At 29.9% G+C, this 25,778-nt stretch overlaps 1 protein-coding gene across 1 annotated transcript; it reads left to right on the forward strand.

Moving 5' to 3' along the window:
* The first annotated feature begins 306 nt into the window (after positions 1–306).
* On the forward strand, positions 307–24,234 carry LOC117173306. The gene is made up of 2 exons (XM_033361800.1): positions 307–360; positions 23,077–24,234. Exon 2 carries the CDS (start codon positions 23,148–23,150, stop codon positions 23,988–23,990), a length of 843 nt encoding a protein of 280 aa, XP_033217691.1. The 5' UTR covers positions 307–360; positions 23,077–23,147; the 3' UTR covers positions 23,991–24,234.
* The last annotated feature ends 1,544 nt before the right edge of the window (positions 24,235–25,778 follow it).

The following is a 25,778-nucleotide window of genomic DNA, read 5'->3' on the forward strand; positions in this document are numbered from 1 at the left end:
AAATTTCCAATAAAAAATGGAATAATTATTTTTCAGCAAAAAAAGCTAATTTTCACTAAAATAGTTAAATTTGCATATCAAAGTGGTGAATCTCAGTGTGCAGACGTCTTGCCAGTTGACGTTACAACTTGAAATACTTCATTCATTTTAAATAAGCTCGGAATCAACATTCAATGAGGCTGCTGGTGCGACGCATGCGCATAGAGACTGGAAAGCATAATCGGGAAATCCTAACAGGTACAAAGATCATGGCCAATCGCACATGCGGGATCAGTTTTTCCGGTGTTTTTTCATTTATGTTTTTCTTCTCAACAATAGTATTTTAACAAAATAAAACCACTTTAAATACAGAAATTTTTCGTAAGTAAAATTATTTGTTTATTAATCATAATCTGGGAATTACTGAAGTTATATATTTTTATATATGTAAAGCATATAATTGGTTTAATAAAAAATGAATTGAGGTTATGTTGAAGAGAATAAAACTACTTTTTAAATATCTAAAGCAAAATATCAAAATCAGAGAAATACAAATGTTTATTAAAATTTTTTTTTCAATTTTCCTTGAACTACGTGTGAATATATTTATGATAATTATGCATAAATTTTTCTCAAAATGCAATGGTTTCCTTTTTCAAAACGCATGATCGATAAACATTTGATAGTTTCTTCAATGTAATTTTAAAAGATCTTTTTGTGGGTTTTGGAAAAAATGACTCTATTTAAATAATTACGTACCATTAATTTGAAAATTTTCGTATTTATATGTCTGACTTTCCATAACCTCAAAATTAAAAAAAAATAGATTTGCGAATTAATAACTGAAAATTAAATCCGTGTGTGAAAAATGTAGACAACGAGAATAGATTCAAAAGACTTCAGAAAATATTGGGTAAACCAAGAATTAATTGACTGCATTGGACACATTTTTAGAAAAAAAATATTTACAAAATATCAAAAATTAGAAGCATTTGAAATTGCCAATTTTGGATTAAAAAATATTTTTGGCAGATTAACTGTGAATATAAATTAATTCATGATTTTTTAGATTGAACAGTAGTTAAATGTAATTATAAAGCAAATATTAAAAAATAAACAAAACTATCATTTTAATTGTTATATTTAGAGAATTTTAATTTTTAAGTAAAACTGTTGAATTTTGTTTTATAAATAAATATTGACGTTTTGAAAAGTTACAAATTAATTAAAAATTTAAAATAATTTAAAAAAAGATAAAAAGTTCTGCAGATTTCTAGCAACAAATTTAGAAACTTTTTAAGAATTGTGAAGGGCTTTAAAAGAATAAAGAATATTTTTTTAAGAACAAAAAAAATATTTAAACAATTGTTAAAAATGAATCTTTGAGATTTTGAGGAATTTTTTAAATTTTGCACATTTTTTTACTTAACGTTTGGAACAGTTCGGATCATTTTTAAAGAAGTTTAGAAGTACTTAAAAAAATTTCAAACAAAAAATTTACAATTTGAAATAATGTAAAACAACAGGTAGATTTTTTAATATCTCGAAATAAAATTTTGAAGCCTTTTAAACATTTTTAAGCTATTTAATGTAAAAAAATCAACTTCTAACTTGAGAAGTGTTCAATTTACAACAAAAAATTCAATTGGTTCATTTTAATGTTTACAGCTTGAAATTGCTTAAAATACTTTTTAACTCAGTTTTTATTATTTCAATGAAAACATTTTTAGCTTTGGAGTTCAAATTTTTTAATTTCATTGACAGAAAAAAAACATTTTTAAAGTACATATATTTTAAAATTAAAAAAAAAAGAATTTTTAACTAAAGAATGAATTTTCAACTGAAATTATTAATATGAAAAAAATATTAAACAATAGAAGAGTTCAAAATTCTAACAAATAGTTACATTTTTCAACGAAAAATACAACTTTTTAACCCAGAAGATTAATTTACCAAAAAAAAAAGAATTTTAAATAAAATTCATGAATACAAAATAAATTAATTTCCAAACAAATAGTTGAAATTTTCACTAAAAAAAGTTCAATTTTACACTAAAAATGGAATAGTTAATTTTTCAGTTCAATCAGATCAATAGAATAATTGAACGTTTTATAACTTAATTTACTTGAAAAAAAAAAGAATTATAAACAAAGCACACGACATTTGGACAATAGACATAAATTTTCAATCAAATAGTTTAAACTTTGACTAAGAAATATGAATTGTCAATAAAAAATGAAAAATAGCAAAATTTTCTATAAACAAAATTAACATTCAATACAAAATTCGATGAGTTTTCTAAAAAATACTTGAAATTGTCACCAAAAATATGTATTTTCGTCTAAATTGATGAATTTTGAGAAAAAATTGAATATATAATAGAAGAAATAAAAATTTAGTCAAATAGATGATAAATGAAAAGAATTTATAACATTATAGTTGAATCTTCAAAGAAAAAGATAAATTTTTAACTAAAATGATGAATCTTTAACCCTCAAAGTGCATACATGGGAACATCACGGTAAAGTGCATCTTGGGTGTTTAACACCCCATCGTATTTAATCATGTATTGTTTAATCCCTGTTAAATATTTTGTTACAATAAAATTATTCGATATACTTTAAGGTATCTTTTATTAGATAGAGTTAATTATATATCCATTTATTTATTTTAAGTTTGTTAAAAAAGTTATTGAAAAAAAAAATAAAAAAATGGAGGGTTTTACTTAAAAATTCATAACTCACGCAATTTTAATTATTTTAACCTGAAAATGTATGACTATACTTTTGAAATAGTGTTCTTTAATACAAAAAATATTGCAACATGGGCGCTTTCAAAAAAAGATATTTATTTGCTCAGCTGAAAAGTAACTTTTATGATAAAATTATGAATCAGATTGATTACTTTCAAATCAATTTATTGTTATAAAAATTGAGAAACTTTGACATGTAATGCTACAAAAATACAAGAAATTGCAAAAAGAGACATATATAACTGTATTTTAACAATTATATTTTATTCAACACATTCACAGTCTGCTCTCGCATGACACGCTGCCGTAAGTTATAAGCCATCTACAAAGAAAAAAAAAAGTATGAAATAATCGAAAAAAAATATTTCACCTTATATGATATACTTACGTTATAAAGTAAACAAAAATCAATAAAATTAAAAAATTTGCGCTGAAATTACTTTGTCATTAAAAAATACACACTGGGTGTTTAAGACCCCACGATTTTTTTCCTCTTTCAGCAGCTGCTGCTAGTAGATTGACGCTTGGCGCAGCATGCTAAACGACTTTACTTACAGTTAGTGTCTCCAACTAAATCTAGATGGCGACACTTACTCCATTTTTTCGAATTAAGTATTGTTCATAAGGGTTTGAAAATTGCTTGTGGTGTCAGATAGCCACATTCCTCTTTATGAGATGAAGTTTCTAACTTGTCCTATTTTCGAAAATTTAATATTAAATTACTCAGATTCGAGATTCTTCAATCCAGAATAAAATTCTTCAATTTTAAACGCTTTGAATTAGAAATGATACAATTTCAACTCCTTTCTAATAAAATTCTCAAATAAAAAAAATGGTAATCTACAATTTTTCAATTTGGAACTCTCTGAATTACAGATAAAATAGTTTTATTTTTTTTGAATTATAAATGATTGAATTTTCAAAATTGTATTTGGAAAATATTTCCTTTTTAATTTTTTGTACTTGTCCTATTTTAGAAATGTTCTTATAACCTTAAATCATTGAAATTCGCGATTCTTATATTTAAAATAAAATTCTTTCATTTTATCAGCTTTAAATTAGAAATGATACAATTTCAAACATTTTTTAAATAAAATTGTCCAATTTTTCAAATTTTATCTACAAGTGTTAAATTTCGAACGCTTTGAATTAGAAATAATAAAATTTGAAAAACTTGTGTTTAAACGCTTTTTTGCAAGAGGCGCTACGAACGATGCCAGCTAACTAAATCGGAATTTATGCGACCAAATTAATGCTGGGATCAGTTAGGCCTGTTTTAACATTATTAAGTATTGGCAAAAATGGTAAATATATTTGTTCGAAAATTACTTTTTTCTCTAAAAGTGAACGTTGTTATTGAAACATTTTTCTTTTTGGTTGACAATGAATCTTTCAAGTTAGAAATAAATTTACTCGGTTGAAAAATAATCTGATTCCTGAATTTTTAAATATTTTTTATTGAAGATTTATCATCTTGATTAAAAATTAATTTCTTTTGATGAAAAGTGAGCTATTTGTTGTTATAGTCTGCCGCATAGCCCGGAGCCACACATTTTAATTCTGTGATTTAGCACTAATAATTTAAAAAAATTTTAACACGATACATAATTTACTCGTTTACAAATTCTTATACTTTAAATGGTCAATTTTACACATTTTTCTCTATTTACCGTTTTTGCCAATACTTAGCAATGTTAAAACAGGCCTAGCTGATCCGAGCGCCATCTATTGGATTTATATGAACTACGATATCTCTCCGGATGCTAAGAAAACAGCAAGAGTGTGAGCCACGAAATAGTATAAAGAGACCCCACTCCCATGAGGCCTTTGGAAAATTTGGACGCATAGATTCGGATTTAGTTAGTTTGCATCGTTCGTAGCGCCTCTTATGGAAAAGCGTTGAAATAAAAGTATTCCAAATGGTATTATTTCTAACTCAAAGCATTCAAAATTGTACACTTTTAAATTAAATTTTAAAAATTGGACATTTATATTAGAAAAGTTTGAAAATTGTATCATTTCTAGTTTAAAGTTTACAAAATGAGACAATTTTTTATTTTAAATATGAGAATCACGAATTTTAATGATTTAAGGTTATAAAAAAATTTCGAAAGTAGGACAATTTCAAAACGTTAAAATAGAACATTTTCCAAATTTAATTTAAAAAACTCGATGGTTCAAACTTGGAAGGAATTAAAACTCTATTCTTTCTAATTAAAAGCGTTACAAATTCAAGAAATTTAGATTACAATTTTTTTATGAACAATTTCATAAGAAAGGAGTTGAAATTGTATTATTTCTAAATTAAATCGTTTAAAATTAAACAATCTTATTTTGAATTAGAGAATCTCGAATCTTCATAATTTAAGATTAAAATTTCGAAAATACGACGAGTCAAAAACGTTAAAAATGAAATATTTCCAGATTAGAATTTTGAAAATTCGCAGCAACTTTCTTCTGAAGATTATGCTTTTAGTTATAAATTTTATTATTGGTTAAAAATTTAATAATTTTCTGAAAATGACATACGTTTTGGTTGCAAATGGCTTACAATTCTTATTTTGGTGTTAAAAAGTGAACTGGAATCTTCTTTGGATGAAAGTTAAACTATTTTTTAAAGATTTTTTTGTTTAATTCATCTGCTTTAGCAGAAGTTACATCTTTCTTGGATAAAAGTGGAACTGTTTGGTTGAAATTTCAACAGTTTGGTTAAAAAGTCATAATTTGTTGTTAAGAATTCTACTGTTCAAATATATTATTATTTATTCAACAACATGATAAGAAACAATTTTAATATACATACATGTGGGATAATCTGCTGCGATATTTGCTTAGTTTCTAAGATCTGTGCAAAGAAAGTAAAAAATATAAACATCTAGTTAGTTAGCTTTTACAAACAGTTATAGACTTATTAAGCAGGGAATATAAAATAAGGTTTCTGATTTTTAGAACTCTAAGTAGAAACATTGCAACACGACAAATTTCTTTTTTATCTGAAGAATTTTTATAAGCGCTATCCAGAAGGCACCAGAGGCTGTAAGGCCGATCGCGGGTCCATCAACGATGTTCAAACATCTTTGTACATCGGGCATTCTATTAGTAAATGAAAAAGAGTCTTTTCCACTCCCATATTACAAATTGAACAAATTTGCCCTTTGTTGAATCCAAAAGTAAGTTCACCCACCGTTAACCTCCGTTTTACGGCACCCATGAGACGCAGCTGCGCGAGAACTCTGGCAAACTTGAGCGGAGTACCATTAGTCAGGTACTCGCGACCCATTGGATGAACACAAAGATAGGGCCGCACCTGTAGGGATGTGGACTGTACCAACCTGCACATGTCCACCCCCCGGAGGCGAGCCTCGAATTTGGTCAGAATTGTTTCTTTGCGTGTCTGTAGACACTGCAAGTCCATGCTAGGTCATAGGCCATCTTGTCCATCCAACGCTAAAAGATTTTCTACCTGTAAAACCCAGTTAAATTTTGGAACAGCAGGACCCGAATCTGCCAGATTCTGCAGCCTGTTACAGGCAAATTCTAGGCAGTCTCTCTTCCCCCATGCCCAGTATCTCCCTAACCAGTTCAGTGCCATTTTTAAGATATTATAGGAGTTTGGGACTCTGTCTAGCTCTAGTATCAGAGTATAACCTGGAGTGTAAGAAGGAAGCCCAAGCACTTTCTTGAAGAAAATTGTTTGAAAGGACCTCGACTTCCTCACAGTATCTTAGGCCCCAAATTCCTATGGCATAGAGCGGAACATTAGCTTCAAGATTTTGAAAAAGAATCAATTTTGAGCGCCACGAATATGCTTTGGAGTTACGCAGAACTTGCAAAGTTGCCCCTGTCGCCATCCTTGCGGCAGCAATTCTTTTATTACAAGCTAGTGTAAAAGTACCAGAGCTCGAAAATGGTTTCCCCAGATAGTTATATTCCCTGACCATCTCGAGCTGCGTGTCATTGAAAGTGAAACACGGAATCCTGGGTGGCCTCCCTCTATGAAAGATCCTGATCTTGGTCTTGACGTGTTAACGTCTAAAAAATTCAAATTACTATACTCACTGAGGACATTAATTTTCCTCTGCAGATCAATGCGAGAGTCAGCAAGCATCACGATGTATCGGCATATGTCAGTAATATAATCTCCATCAAGTGATTGATAGAGATCCCCCTTAAACCCGGTTCCGAAAAAAAATCTTCCAGGTCTTCAATAAAAAAAAAAGAAAAAACAGGACATAAAAAATTCCCCTTGGAGAACCCCGTAAGTCACGTCTACTGGGTCAGTGAGACCCTCAAGTGTACAGATGGACATCTTAGCTGCATTGTAAAGGCTTTTCATTATCCTAAGGAATTTCGTGCTAATGCCCAGCTTCAATAGTTTAGACAAAGAAGGTCGTGATTCACTAAAGGAAAGGCCCTTTTAAAATCAACGAAACACGCAAAATCTTTACGTCCAGGAATGGAGAGATGAATCTGAATTACAGAACTCAGAACAAATATATGGTACATACAGCCTCTAGAAGCCCTGAAACCTGCCTGAAATTCGGGTATACACTTGGCCGCATTCGACCACTCAACAAGTCTATCCAGGAGGATTCGTGTAAATATTTAAATATTTTTGCAATATCATTCACGAGCGCAATATCTCTGTAAAAGGCCGGATCCTCTTTATCATCCTTCTTGAAAAACATGCACATTAGGATAGTTGCCCAGGAAGGGGGAAACTCCTCAGTCTTCTAGATCCTCCTGGATAGTCAGTCGAGATAGTCTAGACCTAATTCGGGTAAAGCTTGGTAAAACTCGGCGGGGACACCATCGTGTCCAGGGGCTTTCACCTTTTTACATTTGCGGATAGCAGCCTTGATTTCCTCTTTTGAGATCTGGGCATCCAGAAGGGGTGCGTATTTACACCTCAAGAAAGATCAAGGTTCACTTTAGGAGGATACAACGTATTCGCAAAAGCTTGCCAATATTGAATGTCTATGTTACTACTCTGTGTAAGTTTAGGCCTAAAGAAGTTAACTGTTCTTTAAAACTCCGTTGTCCCTCTGGATGATGCAAGAGCCTCTTGAAAGGCTTTCTCATACAACATTTTCTTAGAAATCAGCAGTGAGGTATAGGTTTTTTTTTATCTAAATTGAATTTTTTTTTATCATTCAACGCGAACCCTGGCCTTTTACACTGTTTCAGGCTATTTTCAGCTTTTCTTTAAGCATTGAAACATGCCCAGTCGAACCAAGGCTTTTTTCCTATAAATCGCGAAGAATTAGCAGGAATCATACAAGCAGTTGAAACCGCCGCCCTAATTGCCGAGATAAGATTTTCGTTTAAGTCAGCCACGGAAGAGACGAGCGCTGTTTGCGAATACGGTAGAATCAGTGAATCTAGAAAAACCCCCATCTTGTCCTCTTTCCAGGTCAGCCTTGCATTTTTGTTAACTTCATGCATTACGGTGTTAACCTTTCGTACCCCCTCTCCTCCCGGAAGCGATAACTCTACACATACTGGGAGATGGTTCGAGCGAGTAGCGATCGGAGCAACTTTAATGTCCCTTATTACTACGTTTACAAATGACAGGATCAGTTACCAGTCTCTCCGAGCTCGCATTCGCCCCCACCTGTATAAGATCAGGGCATACTTGATTCAAATCCCCGATTCGCGGATTGAAGTCGCTTTCCAGAATTATAGGCGAGAAAGGATGTGACTCTTCTAATCGATCAAGGACCGCATCCAAACCATCGCACGAATATTCATGGCCAAGACTCGGTTTGAAATAAATAAGACCTACAATAAAAAACCATAAAATGATAGGCGCAGTTTATAGAAATCCACTCCGATGGAGTATCCAACAAATCGCAGGTAAACCCTTTCCTACTCAAAAATAGTGCCAACCCCGCACTAGCTCTACCAAATTTACTTACTCGCTTCGCATCCACAGTGAAGGAACCATACTAACACAACCAAGAATGGGTTGCAGGCGCCGATGGGAGCCAGGTTTCGCTCAAGCATAAAGTATCCGTGTCTAAGTTAAACATTGCTAAATATCCCACATTGGAAAATCCATGGCAGTTCCAGAAAATAATCCGAGCTAACCTCCCACTCACTATCGAGGACAGTTCATTTACTGTCCTTACGAGAGTTAGTCCGAACCTGACTCAGTTTATCGGAGGGGCTGCTGACTCTGTCCTTCGCGTCAAGAAATGTCATTAATGAACTGGAAGGAAGGCCACCATACATGGCACTATTGTCGTCAGATGACAGCACTTCCCCATCGAATTCTAGGAAGTTACTTTTTATTATTACTTAGAAACCTCTATATATCACGCTGCTCTTCTTCTGCATGAGCTGTCATCTCGCCTGCCTCTCAAGTTTCGACCTGTCACTCGAGACTGACAGGCCCATTTCCGCGCAGGATTTCGCTTTTTGAAAGACCTGGAACCCTTGAAATGGAGATCATAACCTAATCATCACCGGTCTGTCCCAAGGCTCATTTCCTAATTGAGATGTAGATTCCACCACAACAGATACTACTTTAGCTTTCGTGAACACCCCTCGAACAGACGAGACTAGCTCGTTATTGCGTGCATCAGTGTCCTTGAGCTTATGTAAAATCAAATTTTTTGCACAAGCATCCCTTCGGAGCTGCAAAACTTCTTCTTTCAACAGTTTCATGCCATTTTTCAAATCCGTGTTCTTCTTCTCCAGATCATCGTTTCTTAATTTCAGAGATTCCGTTTCTCTTCTCAGAAGGTCTAATTCGCCCTTAATCTAAGCCACCGATCCCTTCAGGTCAGCTACATCATTTTTGGTGATCGATGTATCCTCCTTAATGGAAGTTAGCAGGGACTCAAATCGCGACATGTCAGCAGAATTCATACCAGGAGCACCCATTGTTAGTACGAATCTCTACCGGTCAGCTGTTCGCCAGACTGAGAGTCAATGTTTGATGTACTCATAGTAGCCAGCTATTCAGCTCCCGATTTTCAACGAGCAACACACAACAAAATTTAGGCAAAAACCTCACCACCGAAACAAAATTCAGTTCAACACCAGCGCGCACTTCACCTTCAAAAATTTAGACTCAATTTCGGTCAGAAAAAACCACCATGAGCGAAAACAGAGAAAAAATGCGCGCGACAAGTAGGCCCAACGCCATAACTTTTTTCCTAATAAAGATAGGCCGAATGATTCTCGAATCAGCATGATTTAACTGATTCTCTATCGAAATTTGCATTGCACATATTTTTAGAAATTTTTTAGTTTGAAATATCTTGCAGTTAAAAAAAAGCGCGGTGGAGCCACCCGGGTACCCCGACGGAAAAAGCATGATTTTCATACTGTATATGATAAAAATAAAGTTGGTTATAATAGTATATGAAGTAAATATGGATTATTTTATAAATAATAACAAAGTATATACATTTTTAACTGGATTTTCTTGAATTCTTGGACGTAATACCGAGCCTCCTCGGAAAAAAGAAATTTGCGATGTAGCTGCGCACGTTTTATATCTGTTTCTGTACTACCATGGTCACTGCACATTATTAAATTATAATATTCAAGTAGGAATAGCTTCCTAGAATATGCATAATTAAATATTAATTGAATACACATAGTTACTTCAAGTTGCAATGGACTTTTAAGAACAATTTCGTTAGCAGAGTACCCAGGTACCCGGGTGGCAGACGCTGTGAGTTTTTTTGGGTGGCAACACAAGGGTTAAGAAAAATGTCTTCTTTTTTGGATAAAAATGCAATTGTTTGATTGGATATTAAACTAATATATTATTTTATAGAAAATTTAACTGTTTCGTGGAAAATTTAACTTTTATTTAAAATTTATATTTTGGTGTTGAAAAATGAACTGAAATCTTTTTAGAATGAAACTTCCACTTAAAATGTTGTCGTTTTTTTATTATAAATTCATCTGTTTTGGTACAAAATTTAGTCTTTTTAGGTAAAAATGCAACTATGTGGTAAAGAATTCAACTGTACTATTAAATATTTATCCTCTTTGGTTGTAAATTTAATTTTTCCGTAGCTACTTATTTTTTTGTTATAAAATTCAATTTTTGATCTTGCAGTCAACTGGAATCTTTTTTGGATGAAATCTTAACTTTTCCTTACATTAAAAATTCTTCTGGTTTCAGAGAAATTTCATATTTTTGTGATAAAAATGCAACTATTTGGTAGAGAGTTTAACAATTTTGTTAAAAAGTCATCCTTTTTTGGTTAAAATTTCGTCTTTTTGGTTAAAAAATTGTCTTTTTAATTGAATATTCAGTTTTTTTCTTAGAAAATTATTTCTTTTTAAAAACTAATATTTTGATCGTTAAAACTCGACTGAAATCTTTTGTGATAGAAAATTTAACTATTTTTTTTTAAACGTACATTTTGATTTAAAACTTTATCTGTTCTAGAAGGAAATTCATTTTTTTGAAATGAAAATGCAACTTTTTTGTTAAAAAGCATTCTTCTTTGCTTCAGTATACAACTAATTTGTTTAAAAGATTTGGTTAAATCACTTTCTTAAGAAATCACTTTTTTGTCGAAAATTTATATTTTTAGTTTAAAATGCATCTCTTTGGTTGAAAGTTTAATCATTTTTTTGACAATTAATATTTTTCATTTGAAAATTCAACTTCTTGGGTAAAAATTAAAGTACATTGATAAAAAAAATGTTTGAAGGCTTATATTTTTTTGGTTGACAATTTAATTGGTTAGTGGGAAATATTTGTTGTTCAAATTTATTTTTAAACAGGAAATGTAACTTTTTCCTTTTTTAAGAATGATATTTTTTAGTTAAAAATTTGCCTTTTTTGGTAAAAAAATGATTTTTTAGTTTGAAATTTAATTTTTGGTGTGCGAAAATGCATAAGTTGCGTGAAAAATTAATTTTTTGTTGAAAATTCAAGTATGTTATTAAAAAGTCATGTTTTATAGTAAAAAATATATTTTTCTTTGAAATAAATTAATAAATTTAAAAATTAAATTTGTATATGAAATGCCGTTTTATTCCGTTTAGAAAATATTCTATGTTAAAAGTATTAAAAGATTACAATGCTGGTATTTAAATATTAAGGATTTGAAATGAAAAATTAGTCAAGGAAAAATCTGGGAATTTTGAAAATGTTCTCGATTTCTCATTTTACCGCAAGAGGCACTACGAGCAATGCAAACTAACAGAATCCAAATTCACGCGTCCAAGTTTTCGGGGAGTGGGGCTTCTATATACAACTTCATGGCGTAACGCTACGATTGAAATAAACATTTTACTAAATAAATACCAGAATGAAATATTTTATACTTTTTCGATATAAATCTGACAATTTAAAAAAGGATTAGCGCTTGGTACTTAATAATTTTATTATTTGCTAGTATTTATTAAATAATGTGACGCAATTGAATTTTGAGGTTAGAGTTTCAATCCAACAGTGTCAATTAATTAATAAGCTACTGTTTTGCATATTTTTAATTTCTGAATATTGTTAAGCTAGAGAATAATTTCTATACAACCGTTGACACAACGTGGACAATAAAATGATTGTTAAAAATCATAAATTCTTAAATTCTCATAAATTCTGTCATATTCTCAGTTATATAACCCGAACTTAAATTCTCTGGAATTTAAGAACTCTAGCATAGCTCTTCCGTGGTTCATTCCAATCTTTTCAATTTCAAGGTACTTAGATCGTTCAAAATACGTTCATGACAATATAAAAAATCCCGAAAAACATAAAAAATGCTTAATAAATTAATTGTATATATTTTATGTCGTTCTCATACAATGAAGAATATTTTCTCTTTTAAAAATTCTTAACTAATAGTAATTAAATTGTGACACTTATAAGTACGATTTAATACTTTTTTCTCGAAATAGCACTCAACGCACGCGCGGTTCGCGTCCTTGGCCGTTTACAATATTAAGAACAAACTATTTCAAAATGCATTTTGGAACGAAATCTCTTCAAATTCTTTGGATTTTTAAAAAAGAATTCGAATCGTTTTGGTGTCGAAATTAATTAATATACTGGCCTTTGACACATTTTAGGGATAAAAAATAGTATAAATAGTATTTTCGATTACAAATTTGATTTTTGTTGGTTAAAATTAAATTATTTTCTTGAAAATTTAACAATTTTTTTTAAAAAGTCATACTTCTTGGTTGAAAATTTAACTGTTTTGTTAAAAACTCGTCTTCTTGACATGAAAATTCAATAAATGGACTGAAATTTATTTTTATTGTTTAACCATTTTTCTAAATTAAAAATTCAACTGTGGTTAAAAACTTAAATCTTTTTTGGTAGTAAATCAATTTTCAAGTTGAAAAGGAGGAGGGTCAATAAGGCCGGCTTTTGGGCCATCTACAGATTGGCCTCAAACATGTTTTATTTTATTCATCTAACTAGGTCTTATAACCCCTTAAAAGGATTTTTCCTGAGAGGATCTGATTTCAAGATATAGTCATTTTTAAGTTCGTATTTTACATGGGTTTTCGCACTTTCATTCAAATCATGCTAAGTTTCACATTGTTAGTATTGCTCACGCAAGATCATACTTGGCCAAAAACTGCGCACGTATATGCGTTACAACATATGTTAAAGCCATCATTTTTCTCGATGTACTTAGCCTTCAAAATAGGGCTCATTTTTATACTTTATTAGGTTTGTGATCATGAACGGAGTAAAAATTTCCTACTTTATCAGATTTATTAGCAATAATTTCTATAAAATAATCGAAATAATCTTGAAGACATTTTTCTAAGAAAAGGTATATTAGTTTACAGTCAATCAGAACTTATGGTCGATTAGAGGCTAGGCACTCTGCAACAGCCTTATTCGTCAGAATTGGTTCGGTCATCTGAAGATGTTGCTGCTTCTTCTTCATTTTCCGACCAACACGATGCATCATTCACGTGACTTTCGAATTCACGTGAAGGTCTGGGAGTGTTTTGGTTATATCTAGAGTAACCAAGATACCACAGAATACTGGCAATGTGAGCGCAACATCCTACCACTCTTGCACCACTTTTGCACTGACAGTAACAACCACTTATCGGATTTGGTCCAGGATTAGTTTCTATCTATAAGTTATACACTTTAGAAGATGCATGTCGAGACTGGATTTGTACTCTTAGAATGCCTTCCTTCTATTTGTGGACAAGAAGGGAGTACATTCCATCATTAGATAAATGTTCCTCGGTATACGATTGGGCTTGCTTCAGCTGATATACTCCGAGTGTGATCAGCGATCAGATGATCATCGGAATTATCATGAATTCTAGGAGGTCGGAAAGCATTACAAAGGGCACAGACTATTCTGACGTAATCGCCGATGTACGGGATTTGACTATTTGGAAAAACATCACTTAAGGCTCTCCAAGCTTTTATCAACCCATTGACTGCTTCAACCACCCATCGGACTTTAGTAACGAGCCTTGATTCGTTTGCTTCAATCGTAGTGTGCTGTGATTCTTTTTGAAGAAAATGAGGCATTTTGGAAACGAATCCAAGATCTTCTACAAACTTCAGGCAGTCCCGAAAACCGCGATCGACAACGATAACAGAGTTTGAGAGCATCCATGTACGCAGTTTTATTGAATCTTGTTTTAAAAGACTTTCAAAGATACTAGCGTCGTTGTTCTTGCCATCAGCAAAATACGGACCGAAAACATCCATTATATATCCTGTCGTCGTTACTAACATCATGGGCTTGACCAGATTCCTTCCTTTATGCTTAGAATAAGTCCGCCTTTGAAAAGATTAATTGCTACTCTTTTGGATAAACATGTATGTACCATCAGCTACAAGGATACATACATCTTCTCCATTTGCGAATAGCGTTTTTGCCGTTAATGTAGTATGGTCTTTAATGACTGACTCGGGTGATATGTGACCTATACCAAGATGATGAGGTACAAAGGAGGACATCAGAGCTTTCCTTGCTGCCGTAATTCTTCTGCCAACTCTTCGTTTTTCTATGCCAAAAATAGTTGATAAAATCGCATTGGAAAGACCTGTGCGCAACTTGATCAACAATAATGCAAGGCACAAACGGACAGAACGACCTTTTGTCGAAGGCACTTCAATTGACAAGTACTGTGCAACGTCACTAAATTGATTTTTCGTCAAACCGGTGAGCCTATAATAATCTTTTTCCTCAAGCGCAGATGGATCATCAAAATTCAACCCTGTTTTTCTTGCCTCCTCACGCAAATCATTCAGAAGCTTAGAAATCGACTCAGCGTTCATGTGAGTAAAATTAGAGGTGGCTTGTATAGACGCAACAGCCTCTTTCGTAAGAAAACCATTATCAACCAAATGAGAAGCACAGCATCTCACTTTTGCAGGAATCAAAATACCAGTATCGACGTAAACCCTCAATGCAGCAAAAGGTTTTATTCTCATACGATTATTCTTATGATGACAGACAATGCATCTGGATTGAGAAATCATACATCTTCTTATTGGAAGTTTGATTTTCCTACAGTCAGAATCTGAAGTTCCATCTTCACTGGAAGATTCTGAATTTTTATAAATCTGACACTTACCTGGTTCTAAAACATTTGATAAATCATTTTCAGAAGAACTCATCTCTTGTGCATCTGTAATCCGACGCTTTTTAATCGAAAAGCATCGGCAACTATCGCAAAACTTTGACTGAATGGTTAAGGAGCTATTAAAAGCAGTTTTAAGAACATTTAATGCCCGTTCATCCTGAACTACTGATAGATGACTCTTTGGTTTTAAGAATTTGCCGCAACAAGAACACTGTTTTTTCGGCATAATAAGTGGTAATTAAAACTTAATTCGCAAGTAATTATTTCACCTGAAAAAATAAAGAGAATCTGAGACTGGTGTACAGAACTATTAAATAATACGGATTTAAAAAAAGTGTAGCCTCTCATGCCTATGAAGTACCTGTGCAAAAAACTTACAATCGCTATGAAACTAGTCGATACTGATAAAATAAAACTACAATAAAATAATCTGGAACAAATGTATGTACGCAGTTATATCACATACAGTGGATAAGAACTCTTTAACAGGTCGAAACGTGGAAGAAGAATGAAGGAGAACATAGCAAAAAGCATCGGCAACAAACGCGAATACCACGTGGAGGGGGAAAACAGTTGAACGTAGCGAAGCGGCAGTCGCACATGAACGATAGCGTTTTGTTTCCTATTCCACTGACTTTGGTTTATTTTAATCTCACTCCTCTTTGCCCAAGGGTGTCAAAGTGGCTAAGCTCGGTTTTTCATAAAGTATAAAAATAAGCCCTATTTGGAAGGCTAAGTACCTCGAGAAAAATGATGGCTTTAACATATGTTGTAACGCATATACGTGCGCAGTTTTTGGCCAAGTATGATCTTGCGTGAGCAATACTAACAATGTGAAACTTAGCATGATTTGAATGAAAGTGCGAAAACCCATGTAAAATACGAACTAAAAAATGACTATATCTTGATATCAGATCACTCTCAGGAAAAATCCTTTCAAGGGGTTGAGACCTAGTTAGATGAATAAAATAAAACATGTTTGAGGCCAATCTGTAGATGGCCCAAAAACCGGCCTTATTGACCCTCCTCCTTTAATTGTTTTGTTAATTATTTGGTTGGAAATTCGTTTATAAATTAAATTAATAATAAATTTGTTTATATTTTGAACTATTAGATTTAATTTTTTAGAAAAATGATTATGCATATAGTTTTGAATTACAAAAAAATGTTCATTGCCAAAATTATTTATGGAAATAAGTGTTACTTGCAACTTATAGAAGAAAAAAAAATCAATAGACATTTGTCCTTCCTTATTTGCAATCTTTGCATTTTTGCTCAGACAAATTTACGCGCAAGTGTAAGGACAGCAAAAATGCGACAAATTTATTATCGCACGCAAATTTTAAACAAAAAACAATGCATATTCATCCGCCATTTAAAATTTTCCAGCATTTCTTCTTTTTTTACGATTTCTGACGTCCTTTTCATGAAAAAATAAGATATACTTGAAAAATAAGCGTCACGACTAAAAGAATGGAAAAATTCAAAAGAAAATAAAAAAATTAATGTTTATGAAAACCGCCATTTTGAAAAGGCCATTTTGAATTGGTTGATATGAGATACATTTTTCATTGTTTCTACAACTTTAGGTAATGTCGATGTAAGAAAGTTAAAAATAACAACATATTAATTTCAAAAACGTGTGAATTTCTATAAAAAAATAGATAAAATCAAGAAACATATTCTATTTTCCGCCATTTTGAATTCCATATCATCTTGCATTCCTATTTTTTCTCATAATCAATACAAAATTGATATAAAAGTGATAAATCTTTTTAAAAAATGAACGCCAGGGGCTAAAAACAGGAAAAAACGAGAGAAACCCCGTAAAAAGCAAGTGTAAAAGCAGCCATATTGGATCGGCCATTTTGAATTTTGACATCCTGCGGGGCTTAAATTTTAGCTATGGGGATTATTCCACAGGATCCTTACGCTCGTACCAAGAACGCTATTCTTTTTACCAAAAAATACGATTTTTTAACAATATACATGAATATTTAACCAAAAAGATCAATTTTCAACCAAAAATGGAATATTTTTATTTTCTAATAAAATGATGAATCTTTATCCAAAAAGATTAGTTTTCTTACGAAAAAAGTCGAATTTTCAACTAAAAATAAGGTAAAATTTATATTTTAAACAAAAGGTGAAATAGTAAGTTTCTTTAGTAAAAAAATTAAATTTCAAACAAAAAGGACGAATTTTCAACTAAATAGTTCATTTTTAAACTTAAAAAAAAATATTTTTTTTAAATTCTACTGAATCTTCAAGAAAAAATATGAGTTTTTAACCCAATAGATGATTTATCAACTAAAAAGATGAATTTAAACTAAAATTATGAATTTTGTCCACAAAAAAGGAATTTGTAACAAATTGGTTAAAATTCTGACAAAAAAGATGATCTTTTTAGCCAAAAAAACAAATCTCTAACAAAATGTATGAATTTTCAACCAGAAAGATAAATTTTCTAATAAAAAAACAAACACATTTTCAATGAAAATTATCAATCTTTACCCCAAAAACTGAATTTTTAAACAACCCAGTGGGCTTGAAGTTTGGCGACGTCTTTGCGACATCTTTACGACATCCTATGTCCATCCTGTTTCGTTTTATTTGCGATATCGTAAAGACATCGTCAGATCATACGACTTCTTTACGATACCGTAAAGACACTTTAACGACATGGACATAGGATGTCGTAAAGTTGTCGTAAAGATGTCGTAACGATGTCGTAAAGACGTCGCCAAACTTTATGCCCACTGGGAAATAGTTGAAGTTCTAGCCATAAAGATGAAGTAAGTCACAGAAATAAATTTTTAACGAAAATGATTAATCTTTCACCGAAAAAAATGAATTTTTAACCAAAATATTGAATTTTTAAATAAAAAGTTGAATTTGTAACTAAAAAGATGGATTTTCAGCCAAGAAGATTAATTTTCTACCAAAAAAATTAACTTTTGAATAAATACTTTTTATCTAAAAAAGATTACTTTTCAACAAAAAACCGAATAGACTAAAAACATTAAGTTTCAACCATAAACATTAATTTTCTACAAAATACATGAATTTTTAACCAAATGGTTTAATTTTTGCTAGCAAAGGATTCATTTTCAAACAAAAATGGAGCATGTGAATTTTTAGTTATGGAAATTACTTTGAACCATCAAACGAAGAATTTTCAAAAAAATAATTGAATTTCCAATCGAAGAAATAAATTTTTAATCAAGAATATTAATGTTTCGCCAAAACAGACACATTTTCCACTAAATATGTATGTGCATTTTGAACAAAATAGTCGAATTTTCAAAATGTAAATTTTAAATCAATCTTTAAACAGTTAGACATTCAGTTAAAAAATGTTTTCAAACAAACAAGACGAATTTTCAACAAAATAAATCAATTTTCAAGCAAAGAAATACATTTTTAATAAAAATGATGAATCTTTTACCCTAGAAAATTAATTTTTAACTACGAAACTTAATCTTTTACCAACAAAATTTGCCTTGGACAAAATAGATTAATTCTTAAACAAATAATTGAATTTTCAACTGTAAAAAATGACTTTTGAACCAAATGTCGAATATTTAAAATTACGTTTAAAAAATTTCAATCAAACAAAGTACGAGTTTTGAACAAAATATTGTAACCAAAAATATTAATTTTCTACCAAAAAATACTAATTTTAACACAATACAAGAATGATAACAAATATACATTTTGGGGTACAATCTTGTACAAAACTGGGAATTTTTTACTACGTTTCTTAAAAATTTGCAATTGAAAAAATTATTTTTTTAACCAGAAAACAAATTTTTAACCAAATAGTTCAATTTTCAACTAACAAGATTAGATTTCTTAAAAAAAAGACGAATTTTAATCAAAATACCTGAATTTTCAGCTAACAAAACTAACTTTTAAACACAAAATGGAATAGTTTTCATCTCAATATTTCTATTTTAATATATTTCATAAATTTCTGATACATTTACATTTAACTTGATCTTCTTCCTCATTTTATTCTTCAAAATTCTAAATTTATTGGAAAATTTGGTTTGAAAATCGCGCGCTTTTCATCACTTCTGGTTCCGGTTTAATCGTAGCCGATCAAAACAGTGGGAAGTTGTGGCAGAACTCTACTTAACAGGTTCTCTTTAGTTCAAAATTTAGTAATTTTTATGAAGATTCATCTTTTTAGGAGAAAGTCAATCTTGTTGGTTAAACATTCATCTATTTTGTTAAAAATTTGTTTTGTGGATTAAAATTTTTTTTAATTAAAAATTTGACTGTTCCATTTTTAGTTCAAATTTTTTTTAACTGAACATTGGTGTACTTTGTTTAAATTAGTTTTTTTTTTGTAGAAAATTTATCTCTTTTGATGAAAAATTAATATTCGTGATTAGAAATGTATTTCGTTGGTTGAAAATTCAAGTATAGATTAGCATATCACTAAAAATTAACATATACCATTTTGAGCTGAAAATTTATCTTTTTTAGTTGGAAATTCAACTATTTTATAAAAATTGATGTATTTTCTAGAAAATTAATGTTCATGGTTGAAAGTACATCTTTCAGTTGAAAATTCGTCTTTTTTGTAGATAATTAATCTTCTTTGTCTATTTGATTTTTGTTTCAAAAGTTATCTCTTTTAGTTGAAAATTTAACTTTTTAATTGAAAATTAAGGTATTTTTTTTGTAGAAAATTAATTTTCATGGTAGAAAACTCGTCCTTTTTTTGGTATATAATTAATCTTTTTGGTTAGAATTTGAAACATTCGGTTAAAAATTTATCTTTTTGTAGAAAAATTTCATAATTTTGGTTCTAATTTATCTTTTTGGTCGAAAATTCATCTTCTTAGTTGATGAATCATCTATTACGTCAAAAATTCATGTCTTTTCTTTTATATGGATTAATTTAGTAAAAAAATTGTTTATTTTAATTTTATATTTTTTAGTTGAAAATTGAACTATTTCGTTGAGAATTCGTCATTATAGGTTGAAAATGAATTTTTTTACTGAAAATTTACTAGTTCGCCTTTGGTTTAAAATATAATATTTACCTTATTTTTAGTTGAAAGTCAATATTATTGATTGAAGATTCATAATTTCAGTAGGACATTATTTTTCGTTGAAAATTAATTTTATTAACTGAAAATTTAACTATTTTACTAGAAAATCCATTTTTTTATATAGAAATGATACTTTTACTTTAAAAATATTTTAGTTTAGGTAAAAAGTCCTCCTTTTCGGTTGCTAATTCAACTTTTTTTTAAATTTACTTGTTTAAAATTCATATTGTGGTGTTGAAAAGTCAAATGAAATCTTATTTAGGTAAAAATTCACCTTTTTTTAAAATTTTTTTAGTTGAAAATTTACGCGTTTAAAGTTCATATTTTGGTTTTGAAAAGTCAACTGAAATCCTTTTTAGGTAAAAATTCACCTTTATTTTAAATTTGGCTTTTTTATTTAAAAATACAACTATTTTAGTAGAAATATCATCTTTCTTAGATAAAAATGAAAATTCTTGGTTGAAAATTCAACTATTTCATACAAAATTTACTTCTTGTTTAAAATTCATATGTCGGTCTTGAAAAGTTAAATTAATATATTTTTCGGATACAAATTCAGTTATTTTATTGAAAATTTGTGTTACTATTTTAAAAATTCATCTATTTTAGCAGAAACTGCATTTTGTTTGATAGAAATGCAACTTTTAATTTAAAAATGTGCAGAAAATTCGCCTTTTGGCTTTAAGATTCAATAATTGTGGTAAATTTTTTTTCTCTCGAGACTAGAGAATCTTTATTTGTTGAAGATTCATCTTTTTGGTTTGCAGAATTAATTTAAACAAAAGAAATTTCATCTTTTTGCTGGAAAGATCAACTTTTACGTTTTTTTGTTAATTACTTTTTGAAAATTTATTTATTTCGTTGAAAAATCAAGTATTTTGTTGAAAATTCATTATTTTATGTTCAAAAAATAATTTTTTGTTTAAAATAAATACGTAAATTTAAAAAAATTTTGTTTTTGTATCTGAATAATTGTTTTATTCTGTTTACAAAAGATCCGATCTTAAAAATATTACGAGAATAAAATGCTGGTATTTTTGAATTTTAATGTCCAGGAAAAATAAATAATTGTTCGAAGAAGAATCTGAGAATTTAAAAAATGAAATGTTTAGCTTGTAAAGCTTTATTTAAACAAAACAAAATGTCCATTAGTCTGATATCCCATATCCTATTGTTTTTTTTAGAAGCAATATAATCCTTCACGTAATTTAAGTACAGCCCCTTACGTAATTTAACCCTTAACTGGCACTGTGGGTAAAAAATACCCCAATAAAATTTTTAAGCTCGAATTAACCGTACTAAATTCGATAAAATGGACCACGTGTCGACGCCACCTGGTGACCAAAATCCAAACTAGAAAGAATAGGTACGATTTTAAAGTCGCATTTTAATTTGCGCATAAAAGTGTTTTCACGGTTTTCTGTGTGGAGTTTCATTGTATTTATTGGATAATAAAAATAAATCTTTACCAAAAACATAGGGCTTTAGATGGAATTTGTATATTATACAGTGAAAAAAAAAACACATTTTGAACCAAAATATTTTTCTACAAAAAAAAACAATTATTTTACATTTTTTTGTGATTTTCAACGGATTTTCAACTTAAATGGATTTATTTTGAATCAAAAATGAACCCAAAGTAAATGTTTATTAAGTAATACAAGAAATATTTATTATTAAAAAAACAAATCTAAAAGTTAAGTTAGAATTCGTATTTAAATTCCAAAATCGTGTATTATTCTTATTCTTTGCATAATCTGGATAAGAATTGTCTCTTCGTACATTAATTAAGATTTATTCGAGCTTACAATGCATTAAAACTTACACGAAAGAGTGATTTTTTAAACCTATTTGACGAAATAGTGTTTTTTCACTCTATAAGATGAAAATTAATCTATTTCTTCTTTATGCATGTTTGTTTTTACTATTCAATTACTGTTTTATACTTCAGAAAAAAAACGTGAAAACACTTTTATGCAAAAATCAACATACTTCTTTAAAATTGTAACTACTCTTCTAGTTCCAGTTTTCGGCACCAGATGGCGAAATGGTAGTCCGCTATTTCCAATAGAGCGGAAAACGTGAGCATACGTTGGGCATCCGCCCAAAGTAGACCTTTTAAAATTTTGGGGTATTTTATACCCGCTGTGCCGTCAGTGAGAAAATAAGTTATTTTCAGCCAAAAATTGTGCCATTGATATTAGTGATTTTCGTTCAATTTCCAATGTAAGTTTATCATCTAAAGTGAAATAATTTTTTTCGTTATTATTTCATAATCTCTTGCTCTTGTAGATGGCCTGCAATTTACGGCGACGCTTGCTTCGAGAAAAGCGTGTTTTTATGTTTCTTTTGTATTTTTTATTATATATTTTTGTGCATTCAAATAAACATAAATTGATTTCAGCATGGAAAATATGGCGTTTTATTTGAACATAAAATCGAGTTCTGATTTTTCAAAATAAATACCTTTTCTGGAAGCACTAATAATGCAGTAATTTTTTCTCAAAGTGTCGTATCTCATGAAGATAACCTTCATTTTAAGGTAAAAATAATTTTTTTATTTAAAAATATTCAATACCGGCTGCGTGAGACATGTTTGAACACGTTGGGTATTTAACACCCGTTGTGCCATTTACGCAATAAAAAGGATTTGTGTCAGTTAAGGGTTAGGGACGGCCCGTTAAAATGAAGCTTCTTTTATTCTCCTTATCTCATTGTTTTCAGATTCTTGATCGATATAATTGGGATAGTATAAAGATCGTAAGCTTTTAAAAAGCACAAAAACGTAAAAAAAAATGACAATGCCATCTCGGCAGAGGCAATCCTATCGGCAAAAAAGATCCTCCACCGAAATGGCGTACGAGTCAAAAGAGGACAGCACACTTGAACCAAGATCAAAACGTAAAAGAAAGTCAAAAAATTTAGAAATGGAAATTGAATATGTCCCTCGACGAGGTCGATCCTCATCTAAACAAAAATCGCGACCGGATGAAATAGACTTAAAATATACCCTAGAATCATCAGCCAATCAAACAAGTCCCTCGAATGAAATGTTCGCGTCTGAAGTTAAAAAAAAATCGAATTCTGCAGAAGCAGAAATTGGACAAAAATCGGTTAGACGAAGAGGTCGACTGCCTTCCTCACTGCCTTGTCCCAACCAAAGGGCCAAATTGGCTCGGGAAAATCGAAGAAAGAAGAACGAGTACATCCAAAAAATCGAGAATAAACTCGAGCTGCTGGAGAAGGAGAACAAAGTCTTCAGTGATGTGGTGGAAAAGCAAAAGGCTGATATCAAAAGGCTGGAGGCGGAGGTCGTTTATCTAAAAAGTGTTCTTCACAGCAAAAAGAAGATTAATGGTCTCTTGAAATCGATGAATGCAAATTTGCAAAAATTCCGGGTAGCGGAAGAAGAAGAGGAATCGTTCAAGGCTATTCATGAATTAAATCTCGCGCATGATTTCTATGAAAAGGACGACAGTATAATTGAAGAGAGTACAGCAATTTTTGATAATTGGACGCCACTTGATGAGATAGAGATGGTGGATTTTTCAACTCTAGGAAGTTTGTTTCCTAACGAGGAAATTTTCATGCAAAATCTGGAAAGTAGTGTGGAATTTTGCCCGGATATGAATCCCTGACTTTCGCTATAATCTACGGCTTAAGAGATGAAGATTTTCAATTAGGAAGTCTAGGGAGGAATTGAAATTAAAATAGGAATTAATCGGAAGATTTTTATTTTTTATTTTGAATTGGCCCATTGAACTCCAAACGGGAGAATTTGGGCCCTGATATATTTTTTTAATTTTGTGTTTGAAATTCAATTTAGAATTTGGTGCTCCAAAAATGCAATGGAAATTTATTCTAAATTTTATGCGTATCGCCTCCATATGTATTTGAATCGACAACAAATTTATTTTTTAAATTTTATTTAGAGGTTCCGGAAGCTCCATGAAGTATTGTAAGTTTGATTTTTTTTTAATTCCTAATTTGATAATTTTAATTTAATCAATTTTATTTAGTTGTTAAATCAAATTGTTTTTTTATCCTTTGCATATCGTCTCCATATTTATTTTATTCCACAAATAATTTATTATTTTTCAAAATTATATTTAGAGGTTCCGAAAGCTCCATGAAATTTTGTCCATTTTTATTCATTTTAATTTAATTTAAAATTAATTAAATTAAATTGTCTTTAAATTTTTCAGATCGCCTTCATATTTATTTAAATCCATAATTATTTTTTTGAATTATATTTAAAGGTTACGGAAGATCCATGAAGTTTTTTACATTTTATTTTTTTTGCATTATTAATTTTATAATTTAAATTTTATTAATTTTATTTAGTTTACTAATTTTATCAATCTAATCTTGTATTTTTAGTTTTATTTAAAATTAATTAATTTTTTTTTTAGATTTTGCGTATCGCCTCCATATTTATTTGAATCCACAAAAAACATTTAAAATTATATTCTGACGTTCCGGAAGCTAATGAAGTTTTGTAATTTTTTTGGTGCATTTTTAATAATTTTAATTTAATTAACTTTATTTAGTTTATTAATTTAATTAATTTCATTAATATGATCTTGCATATTTAATTTAAAATTAATTAAAGTATTTTTTTATTTTGCGCATCGCCTCTATATTTATTTCACTCTACAAAAAAAATTATTTATTTAAAAAAAATTATATTTAGAGGTTCCGGAAGCTCCATGAATTTTTGTCAATTATATTTTTTTGCATTCTTAATTTGATCAATTTTATTTAGTTTATTTAATTAATCTAATCTTGCATTTTTAATTCCATTCAAAATTAAGTGAATGAAATTGTTTTTTAATTTTGCATATCGTCTCCATATTTATTTGAAACCACAAAAAATTATTATTTAAAAAAATTATATTTAGAGGTTCCGGAAGCTCCATGAAGTTTTGTAAATTAAATTTTATCATTATAATTAAGTTTTATATTAATCTTACATAGTTACGATTTAAAAAAATTCACATTTCAGTAAGAGTGAGGCAATAATTAATATCAAATTTAACAGAAATAATTGTTTAAACTATTAATTATTATTTATAGTAATATTTTCTTAAAATAATGCTAGGAAATTGCAGTTTATTCTAAAAAAATGTAATAAGTAATTCTATTTAATTAAAATAATTGTTCAATTAAATTATTTACAAAAAAATAATGTTCTCTTTGAATAATGTTAAAAAGTTTCTTTTTTCCTGAAATTTTTTACTTTTAATAATCCTCTTTTCATTTAAATTGAGATAATAATTAATGCAATTTATCAAAGTAATTGTTTAAAAAAATTATTAAAATTGTATTGGCTATTGAATTATGGACAAATAAGAAATAGATTTTTCAAATATTTTAAAAATTTTCCATATGGATCATATTAAGTATAAATTTTCTTTGAAGTTATT

Source organism: Belonocnema kinseyi, chromosome 1, assembly GCF_010883055.1.
Source record: "Belonocnema kinseyi isolate 2016_QV_RU_SX_M_011 chromosome 1, B_treatae_v1, whole genome shotgun sequence".
Classification (NCBI taxonomy): Eukaryota; Metazoa; Arthropoda; class Insecta; order Hymenoptera; family Cynipidae; genus Belonocnema; species Belonocnema kinseyi.